General features: G+C 40.4%; 2 protein-coding genes and 1 non-coding gene across 4 annotated transcripts in view; 2 read left to right on the top strand and 1 right to left on the bottom strand.

Annotated features, from left to right (window-relative positions):
• Window positions 1–497: 497 nt before the first annotated feature.
• LOC119882579 (olfactory receptor 6N1-like) lies at window positions 498–1,432 on the top strand. Its single transcript, XM_038692666.1, has one exon. It carries the CDS (start codon window positions 498–500, stop codon window positions 1,425–1,427), a length of 930 nt encoding a protein of 309 aa, XP_038548594.1. The 3' UTR covers window positions 1,428–1,432.
• A 2,361-nt stretch (window positions 1,433–3,793) lies between these two features.
• trnak-cuu lies at window positions 3,794–3,866 on the bottom strand. The gene has a single exon. It is a non-coding gene; the product is annotated as a tRNA-Lys (tRNA).
• A 2,355-nt stretch (window positions 3,867–6,221) lies between these two features.
• Window positions 6,222–10,759, top strand: part of LOC119882796 (diacylglycerol kinase delta-like) — a 44,798-nt gene continuing 40,260 nt past the window's right edge. For both annotated transcript variants that reach the window (XM_038693051.1, XM_038693050.1), the window contains exon 1: window positions 6,222–6,392. In XM_038693051.1, the coding sequence (XP_038548979.1) occupies window positions 6,255–6,392 (138 nt within the window). In that variant the 5' untranslated portion in view covers window positions 6,222–6,254. The remainder of the gene's footprint in view (window positions 6,393–10,759) is intronic.

Genomic DNA, 10,759 nt, shown 5'->3' with positions numbered 1-10,759 from the left:
TTGACATTTTAAGGAAAATGTCCAACTAGTTATCTATCTACACAAAAGACAGTTTGCTGTTTTACCTGAAATCAGGATCATCAACAATCAGCGGCTCCTATGATACCGAGGTCAGACTGCTGCTGTGGGCGTCATCGGACCTGAAAAGTTTAAAAGAAGCAGAAGAAGAGTTTCAGCTCAGTCGGGAGGGACTCAGTGTGACTACAGCAGAGTAGCAGACAGTCTCATCACCTGGGTCTTGTAAGGTTGATTATCTTTGTATCATACAGATTTTATATTGTGGAATGGGAAGTTTGGGTAACTTGTCTGATTTGTTTTCATAATGAAGATTCAATCTGTTTACTGTTATTACCATCAGTTCTGTTAATGTGGGGTTAATGTGGAAGTGTTAGGTGTAGCCTATACCTTTACTAATCGATAACAAATATCACATAATAATTAACATTGTTTATCCACTGCATAATGTTCTGATTGTTTAATGAACCAAATGAAGGATCATGATAAACTCTACTCAGGTTTCATATTTTATACTTGTTGCCTACTTTGACACTGGGGCATTGAAATACTTATATTTCATGATTGTCATGTCTTTATATATGTTAATTGTTGGTGCCAATCTTCTGCTCATTGTGGTTATCTGTATGAACAGAAGCTTACATGAACCTATGTACCTTTTTCTGTGCAGCCTGTTTGTAAATGAGCTGTATGGTAGTACAGGGTTGTTTCCATTCCTTCTGCTTCAGATTCTCTCTGACATTCACACTGTTTCTGCTCCCTTTTGTTTCCTGCAGATTTACTGTGTGCACTTTTATGGAAATGTACAATTTTTCACCTTGGGTGTCATGTCCTATGACAGATACCTCGCTATCTGTCATCCTTTACAATATCACATACGTATGACAATTAACAAGGTTGCAATCCTCACTGTGTTCATATGGTTTTACAATCTACTTTATACTGTTGTCATGTTGTCTAAAAGTGCCCAGTTACAGCTGTGTGGGAACACGATCCAGAAAGTGTACTGTGACAACTACTCCATCGTTAAACTGGCCTGCTCTGACACCACTGTAAATAGCATGAACGGTCTTATTTATTTGTTTACAGTAATCTTTGGGCTTGTAATTTTAATTTTTTACACGTACATGAGGATTCTTAAAGTTTGTTTTTCTGGTTCTAAACAGACCAGACAAAAAGCTGTCAGTACCTGCACTCCTCACCTTGCTTCTCTGCTAAACTTTTCTTTTGGAGTTTTCTTTGAAATAATGCAGAGCAGGTTTGATATGAGCAGGGTACCCATTATGTTGCGGATCTTTTTATCATTATACTGGCTTACATGCCAACCGGCCTTCTCCCCTCTAGTGTATGGACTGAAAATGTCCAAAATCCGCATCATATGCAAACGTCTTGCTTTTGGTAAAAGAATGTAGAATACGTACTGTGTGCCATCTGTCATCTAACAAATTGGTTGATTTTGAATAACATAAACAGAATAGACGTGTTAACAGTGACGATACCTGTGGCGTGTGTGTTTTAACTAAACATGTTTAAACATTTAGATAAAGTTGGTTTGAGTCCTTCATAAAAACCTGTGGTGGTAATTCTTCTTTTCGAATAAACACCTGAGGCAAGCACTTGTCTTTCTGTGGATTTTATTCAATCATCTGCAGATGGACTCACAGCAACACACATTACATGCTGTGTACATGTATGCTCGAATGAGTCACATGAGTCTCTCAGGTCTCAGTCCAGGATTACATGCCAAGTGTTTGGAGATGATATTTATTGAATTCCCTTTAAAAACCGTAAAGGGAATCTCAAGTTGAATTCATCTATGTTTAAAGGACTTACTGTTGATAAAGTCAATTTATTGTTATATTGTTAAAAATACTGTCTAGACTGTGTAGCTTCTTCATACATTTTTACAATGTTGATATGTGAGGCTGTAAAGCTCTTTGTAAAGAAAAGCAAGAGATGATAAAAGATCAGACCGTGTTTAACATGAAGAGTTCACCAAACATGTTGTGTATTTTTTCATCATTATACTTTCTCACTTGCCAACTGTGCTTTACCTCTCTGCCATACGGACTGAGAATTTCAAAACAAAAATGTATATGAAAGGTAAAAATAAATTCTCTTGAACAATACATGTCCTCTGCTTCAATATCAAGACAAAAAAAGATATAGTAGTTTGAAAATTGTTCTGTTAACAAGTATGATGTCTGCGTTATGTGTGAAATAAAGGTTTTAACATATAGAAATGGTGGGTCTGATTGCTTTCTATTAAAGATTTTGTTAGGTGTGATTTCCTGAAAGAACATCAAACAGCTTAGTAAGTTTATATGCTTGAACAGGAAGTATGGGGACTTTAGGACAGACTTAAGGCCCCTTTCACCCCTTACAAAAAATGCTAAATGGTTTAGTCATCTCTAAACAGTATAATCAAGCAGTAATGTCTTTCCCAAAGAAAGGGAAATCAAGGTACCAAAAAAGAAAACAAAGAAAGGAAAACAACTACCAACCAATTTCTTTCAAAAGAAAGGTCTGCACAATCACAACTTAAAGAGTTGAAGAATGGTTTAAGCTGATATCAGCAATTTAGATTGAAGGCAGGAATCTAGCTTGATGCATATTTGCATAGTAGGCTAGAACATAAATTATTATCAGCATCACACATTTAATTTTCTAAAGCTTTAATCATTTTGCTTTTAGGGCTACAAGCCTTTGAACCATGAACTTACACTGTGGGCTTGGACATAAAGGTAGATTAAATGTACTGAAATTATACAAATGGTAATGTAAAGAATATCATTTATTTAGCCTTGTTTGAAAAATCTGAGATCTTATGTCCCCACCAGTTTTTAACACAAAGTGACACCCTTGTTAATACTTGTTTAAAGGGTTCATTAGTGACTTCCCAAATCACCACCACAGTTGAATTTGTAGAGTTGTTAGCTCAATTATTTGTTCACAATTTTCAAAAGATGCGTGAGAGACAGGGACCAACAAAGAGACTGCTTGTATATAGGGCCCAGGGGGGGGTAGGGCATATTCCTCAAGCTCGGAGTTTGAGAGTTTGAGAGTTTTGACTGCAGATTCCGGGATGGGGTGTAGAGATGGAAAAGGCCCAGTGGGTACTGGGGGACAATGGCATGGAGGGATTTACAGCTGAGGTGGAGGATTTTATAGGTGATACGGTACTTGAAGTGAAGGTGAGTAAGGGTTGGAGTAATGTCCTGCCAGGGCCTGGTGTGAGTGAGAACCCTGGCAGCTGAGCTGACATTACTAATTATTTTTATTATTCTACAGATGTAACTTTAAATCAATTGTTGAATTCAAACAAATAAATGTGAAAAATTAAATTGTTTGGCCTGTGGGTACATAAAAATATATATATATATACGTATATATTTTTAGTCGAGGACAACTGAAGTTTGAAGATTTTTTCAGTTCTTCAGTTCTAAATGATTCCAGGTATTTTACTTCTATGGGGTCCTGATCAAAGTCATTGATACCAAGTTGTGGTTGGTGATCCTGGTTATTGTAACAACGGTCGTTGTTGTCTTTGGAGGTGGAGACAGCATTATATATGGGGGAAAAATGGTGCCATATGTCCACCCCTGTCTTCTCTATTCTTCCCCAAATACAGTAATGAATCACAATGTTATTGCATTTTTCCTCCTTGTCTTTAACTCTTGTGTGAAAGAAGACATGTCACAATTGTGGATGGGTGTGGGTATTTTAACAGCCTTGCTCAGGGGTCTCAAACCAGCAAATGCTAAGCTAAAGAGGACCTCGCCCAACGTGGGGCTCGAACCCACGACCCTGAGATTAAGAGTCTCATGCTCTACCGACTGAGCTAGCCGGGCCACATCTATCTGTGTGTGGCATACATATTGAAGAGGTCAGGAACCTCCACATTGGAGTATACAGAAGAAAAGCCCACACAGACCAGTACTTACTTAAGTAACTTACTTAATACTATCACCGCCTACAAATCTAACACTGTGGTTGGTGAAGAAAAGAGGAACAAAATGCTACATCGTCATTCCATACATGTCAGGAGTGTCAGAGAAACTCCACACCCTGTGTTTTTCAAACCCAGCAACACACTAAGACAGAAACTGGTCCACCTGAAAGACCCCGCCCCCAAACACAAGAAAAGCAACATAGTGTATGCGATCCAATGCAGTGAGGAATGCACAGATCTGTATTATTATATGTTAGACTCACTAATATGATAAATTCCAGGACAACACACAAAAGCATATAACTTCATCATGGTAACAGGGTTGACAAAACATTTTATTACCAGCCACTACAAGCCTTGTGGTAAATGTCAGGACCCCACAGGGTGATCATTCGTGTTATATGTACATTGAAAATTTCTAACAAATAACTTGTATGTTTTCGCGGTAACAGGGTTGACGCATGATGAGCTCGTCCCCCTCCATGAGACATTATGTTACTCGAAAAAATTCCATTAAAGGAGGTGACAGTTACTTGTCTTTGTGATGTCACTTCCTGGACATCACAAAGACAAGTATTTTTATACAAGTCAAGTCAAGACAAGTATAATTATGCAACCTTCGGAACAATCCATCTGCTTCAAAGGGGTGTTTTGATTGAAAGTAACAGGGTTGACAACAACACGGGGACCCCGCTAACTTGTTGTTTTTTGCAATATTTTACACATGTTAAGAATAAAACCTCTTCATGAGTAATGAAACAACACTCGAGGCTTTATATAGGTTTAAGTTTTTGTATGATAGTTTGACTTTTTTGGCCTCAATAGCAAGTAGAAGTAGAAAAATCATACTGAGGGCCATTTTCAACATTTCTGCAAGATGCTTTGCACAAAAAAGTGATTAAAATCCTTTAGAAACAAAAGAGACAACCGTTAATTTCTTATTATATGATGTTATATGATTATATGATGATACATATTATGGAAACTAAATTATAAAATATTTTAATTGTTTTATGATTTATTAAGATTTATAGAGATTTCTTTTTTCAGAGGGAAACAAAATGACATGTTTTTGTATAATGACCCTCAAACGTTTGAACTTAGATAAAGAGACATTGAGGGGCGCTATCTGCAATGGAAAACGGAGCACGGCAAGACCGAGTGGAGGCGAGTTGCGCTGGTACTGGTATTGGAAAAACGGCAGAGCGGTCAACCAGGCCTTCAGGACTCTGGGGCTGATACCATCATGTTTTATCAGACAACAACAAAAGAAAACTACCATTTGTGGGAGGAGCCAACAACCTGGCCAGCCACTGTAGCAGTGCGCTCCAGCTCTGATGTGGCCCTTCAGTTCCTGCTGTGCAGCACGGGCCTGCTCTCTTTAACTTACCCATTGTGTTGCAGGCACCCTCCCCTGTTCAGCAGTAGTATGTAGCTGCAGTACCGGAGGCTGCAGTTTAAGGACCGCAATCCAAGGACCGGAACTGCATTTGTAGGACGCTTGTTTTCTTTGATTCTTCTCTGAGATTAATGTAGTTTCACGGCTGTGGGCTCGCTGTAGCTTAGAATGAACATATACTGTGTTTCTGTTCTTGTGTTTTTGGTTGCTGAGGTTACAGAGGTTTGGGGATTTTTTTTTAAATCATATTCATTTTATCTTTTATTTTGGGTATTGATTTGAACAATTTATTATTTTTGAAGGTGAATGTAGTATTATTTCTTTGTACTTGATTTTTCTGGGGTTCCCCTGGTCAACTGTGTGCGTGTGCACGTGAGTGTGTGTTTAATGTAGATTTGTGAATAATAGTTGACCAATGAAGTGTATTGATCTGGCCCGGTACTAGCTGGTAACCTCGGTGTCAATGAGGTACCGAACAATAAAGTTGGCTTGTTCTATTGTGCAATATTTTATATACTGTTTATTCTCAAATTGCTTGTCTGCATTTTATTATTATATTAATAAAAAGCATCTTTAGTTTTGAACTCCCGTCTCTGGCTAAGTGTGTTCAAACCTGAGTGGCCTTTCTGTGTATCCTGAGTATTTAAGTATTTAAATCTCTTAATGATTTCCTGCAGGTGAAATTCCTCCAGGTGGCGCAGTTGAGTGTGGTGAGCCCTCCAAACTGCTCCTCCATGTAGTGGTGGAAATATATAATGAGTTATTGTAGTATCAGCTTTTGGCCACCAGAGGTCAGTAAGCGCCCATATGTCACCTCTGTGTGTGGCCTGGTCTCGGCCGCTGGGGGGCGCTCCCTCCCCTGGTCCTCAACGGGGGTCTGATGGCAGGATGGCGGAGGTAGGGGGACCGGAGTCTGCCGCGGCCCGGTGCCCGGACGAGTCGTCGGACAGCGAGCCGGAGCAGGAGCCCGGAACCCCGCAGAAACTCATCCGAAAAGTGTCCACGTCCGGCCAGATCCGCAGCAAGGTAAAGAGGGTTCGAAGCCCCGGCGGATCTCAGCGCACATTCTCTCTGCTCGGTGTCTGTTTTCATTCAGCGGGGTTGGGCCACACAGCCCCGAGATGCACCGGTGTCCTCCAGTGATAGAACGGCTCGCAGAACTCCATACGAAAATCTATCAGTTTAACATTTCCTCCGTTAGGAGACAAATTATACACAATGTCCACTGTCAGTTAAGATCTTTTCCGACCACACAGGGGCTGCTGTGTAATACGGCATAAACCAGACACACTAAACTTCTCATGTGTTTATAATATGTCATGTTTTGTTACCGGTTTGACACCTTTGGCCCCCCTCACATCCTCTTCCTACACTAATGGGAAAGTTACTCAGTGGTAGGCGGCAGCGAGCGGCTGAGGCGTTATTTAAATAAAATCGCTGCTGCTTGGTGGTTTTGGATTATGCCGAAAAGAAGAGTGGGTGTATTTGAACCTTGAACGACTTTAATTGTTGTTTTTGATTTTGCAAATTTTTTTTAATGAGCGATGTCACTTGAAATCTGACGGATTTTATATGGAGTTTGGATCCAGTCTTCTGTCTCCGAGAGCAAACGGTATATTTTGGGCTAAGGGCCACAGCTGCTGCGCTTCACACAGTGCGCGAAATAAGTTGTAGTTACCAAACTCTTGATTTTAGTCGATACCCGGGTTAAAACATAATGTAGGGACATAACTAAACGCTGGAAGCTCCGGGTTTTTTAAAATGTGAATGTCTTTAACCGGAAATGTAACGTTAGCTCTTTGCTAACTTAATAAAACCAGAACCAAAACTGGGTCTAAACTTTACTCAGACCTTTGTTCTGGGAGAAAGTGTATCCAGGACGCAGCTACAGCATGTAAATACAGCCCAGTGTTGTGGGGGGTGTTATTTGCACCGTTAAACGATAAGAAATCGGTAATAAAGCCGAAGCTGAACCGGCTAATTCCTGCTAGCTGAAGGGTCTCGGGCCAAAAAAGCCCCGCTGTTTCCCACCGCCGCCCACCCGGGAGGGGGGCTGCACTCTGGGGTGACAGTTGGGGGGATGCTCGGTCGGAAAATCCGCTTTATTAGACATAACGGTCCTCAGTTATTATACAAGTTTATGATGTGGGGTTATAACCCTCATTTATAACGTTTATATCAGCAGACATGTCGGTAATTAACGAGCAGATTGCTCAACTCGACAACGTCATTTAATTTATACAAGCGGGTCTTTATTTAGCTTCACTACCAGCGATGTGCTGCCTTCACGTGCGCCTCAGAAGCGCGGAAATACCTGCACTGAACCAGAAACAGAATCACCTTTAGTCGCCAGGTATGTGTGCACACAAAACACACAAAACAAGCATAAACAAACAACAAGCTCAACACAAACAGATACAAGAAGAACAGTAAACAAAAACAGTGGGAAGAAATAGTGCGACATAGGGCTGGACAATAAAACAGGAACATTATTTATTGCAATAAAAATTTTACAAATGTTAAATAAATATTTTATTTCATTCACTTGAATCACACACAAATTAGGACTTAATTTTATTTTATCAAGATGGGGTTTTTTTTGTTGAGGAAAAAGGATTTAAAGAAAGCTTTTGCACATCTGTTGACAAAGACTTGACATGATTGTTTTCAATGTTCTGCCTCAGATTTGTGAAGTGATCCACTGTTTGGCTTCAAGTGTTCTGACCATAAAGACGAGTTCAAACCACAATTAACCATCAGGTGTCTTCAACTTTCACTCAGGAGTGAAAATAAGCCTTTAATTATATGATTAATCATCAATATCGAAAGATGTGAAACTTTTTACCTTGATAACATTTTTGGCCTTACTGTCCAGCCCTAGTGCAAAGGATGCTGGTATAAATAAAAAAGAAATTGCAGTAATTATGCAACATTATATGTACATGAGGTTGGTGGATGTGATACATTCAGGATGTACAAGGTTGTTAATTTGTCATTATATAACGAAACCAAAGTTTGGAGTCCCTTAGGCTATAAACTGAGTCCATGACAGTAAGGTCTCCAGCTGAAACATATACGTATATTTTAGGATGTGGTGCATCACTGGGAATTTAGATCTAAAATAGACTTTTTAAAATATGGCTTTCCAAAAAAAGTGGTCTCTTGGGGGTCTGTGACATCAGTGGCATTTTATCATGCAAACTCAAACGGCAGGTCCCAACATTTAATTGCATTTAGTAGCGAAACATCGCAGCTGTGTCTCCTGGTTGTTTCTTATAAATGCATCGCTTTAAAGTCATCCTGTTGATCTTCACGTCCCGTGCGTCCTGATTGTACCTCTCCCCACGAGAGGAGTCGAAGCCTGACGTGATGGCTTCTGGTCTGAAATACATAATGTCACATAAAAATGCAATGTAATATTACAGTCAAATATCTTTTGGCTCAAATGACCCCGTCCCCGCCATTTTAACAAAACTGTGTCATCCGCTAACGGTAGAGCCTCATATTGTAACTTCCTAAAGCACTAAGACATGGCGTAAGATTTCAAACCCGTCTGTAATTGTTCAGACACAAGAATCACGACTCCTGAACATAAAAAATCACTTTGAGGCCACAGCAGCAAAATAAACACGATGGCAGGGAGTTTTATGGGAGCCTAAAGTGGGAGGAGGGCCCCCGCTGGGGGGTCCAGGCTGCTTCAGGGGAGGCTCAGTGGAAAAATATTACATTAGTTATGAAAAGGAGGTCACACAGAATATCCTAAAGCGTGCGATCTGGATGAAGAGAGAGTCGGAGAGACAGTAGTTTGGGCCAAAATGCTAGTTGGCGGTTTCCATGTTCCACAGCGTTCCTTCTTCTTCGTTGGTGCAGGCGAGATCGGTGTTGAACAGCAGTTTCTGTTAGTGAAATTATTAAAACGTAGAAACGAGAGAAGGCGTCGGAGGAGAAGAGAAGAAGAACAAGGACGACCAATCGCAGTTGTTACGGTCTGCGTCGCCGCGACTGTCGTTACATTTTGGGGAGTTGTGTAGATTCAACCCAGAAGTATTAATTGGCCTTAACAAGGTGAGGGGCGCCTTTTTCCAAGCTTTGTCTGAGGCGACAGTCCCAGGCTTTATTCAAATGAAAATGAAATCCGTCGCTCCTCATTAAGGCAAATCAGCGTTGACTTTTTATTTTAACGCACACCACGAACTTTTCTAAACCGAATCAAAGCACGCCGGAGCTGCTTCGCTTATTGAATTTGAATATTATCTCCGTACAGTGGCAGAACAAAGTTAATTTCTTTCTGAAGTTACCGCTATCTAGAGATGCACCGAATGTTCGACCACCGAAATCAATCGGCCGAAAATAGCAACAATAGCACTTTCGGTGTTAATCAGTCAAAACACCGAGTATTAATTTTACCAAACTACTGCGTTGCCATGCCGGCAGTGTGGAAGCATTTTAAAGTGTCCGAGCCGTTTGCACATAAACTGAAATAATGTGAATGTTTGGTATTCTGCAATTTTTTCCGTTATTTTCAGTTTGGTGCACCGCTGCCGTTAACGTTTTAATTTAGTCCCCTATAGGCTTCCATAGAGTTTTAATCACACTGAAGACCATTTAAAGCCTTGGAGTAGAGCTTTTTTATTAGAGACTTTTGCTGCCCTGACAGGAGAGACGTTCGTCGTGTCGTTAACACCTGAGCATTTACACCTTCAGCCCTTCACAGAGAGGTTCATTCGTTCACTCAGCAGTGTCTCTGATGCTGCAGTCTGCTGCGACGTTGCTTTACGTAACACCTCCTCTTTGTCTGAAGAACCTCCATTCTCAGTTTTAAACATTTATTTAGTCTTTATGTCGATGCAACATTTTAACTACAGGCCCGACCTTGTCCCACGGATGTCAGGATGCGTGCTGACCCCGAGGCCCGTCAGGTCCGACGGCCCTTGAAGGCAGCTCAGCTCAGACTGACGTGGATGTTTGTGTCACAGGAAGCGAGTTTGGCTGGAGGCCGCCGAGTTTCTATTTAAAGCCGATGTTTTGGGAGATTTCACAGTCTGAGACAAAAACATGATAAATGAGTCATGTGGGAAATAATGAGATGTTTGTGTTCAGGAGGAGGAAACTCGTTTAAAGGCCGACCGCTGCGTCAGAGTCTCAGGAATCCATCAAGTCCTTTTACAGACGTCCAGATGTTTCCGTCACATTTAAAACCAGCTCTGTGGATCTATAAATGGGGAAACATTAAAATACATTTAATACATGGTGCTTAATTAAATTCAGTTCAGCTTTATTGGCATGAATGTAAAACAACAATATTGCCAAAGCTACAAATAAATGACAAAAGAACAATTAATTTCATACATTTCATTAGATAAGTAAATAAAAAGCATGTGTTTAAAAAAAGA

This window comes from Micropterus salmoides, unplaced genomic scaffold (genome assembly GCF_014851395.1).
Source record: "Micropterus salmoides isolate LMB-PRFRI ecotype aquatic unplaced genomic scaffold, ASM1485139v1 Ms_hic_scaffold_3, whole genome shotgun sequence".
NCBI classification, from domain to species: domain Eukaryota; kingdom Metazoa; phylum Chordata; class Actinopteri; order Centrarchiformes; family Centrarchidae; genus Micropterus; species Micropterus salmoides.
Note: the sequence above shows the minus strand (reverse complement) of the source record. Positions and strands in the feature narration are given on the sequence as shown.

Excerpts from the sequence above, each read along its gene's own strand:
- LOC119882579 (XM_038692666.1), top strand. The coding sequence starts at position 498 with ATGATAAACTCTACTCAGGTTTCATATTTTATACTTGTTGCCTACTTT.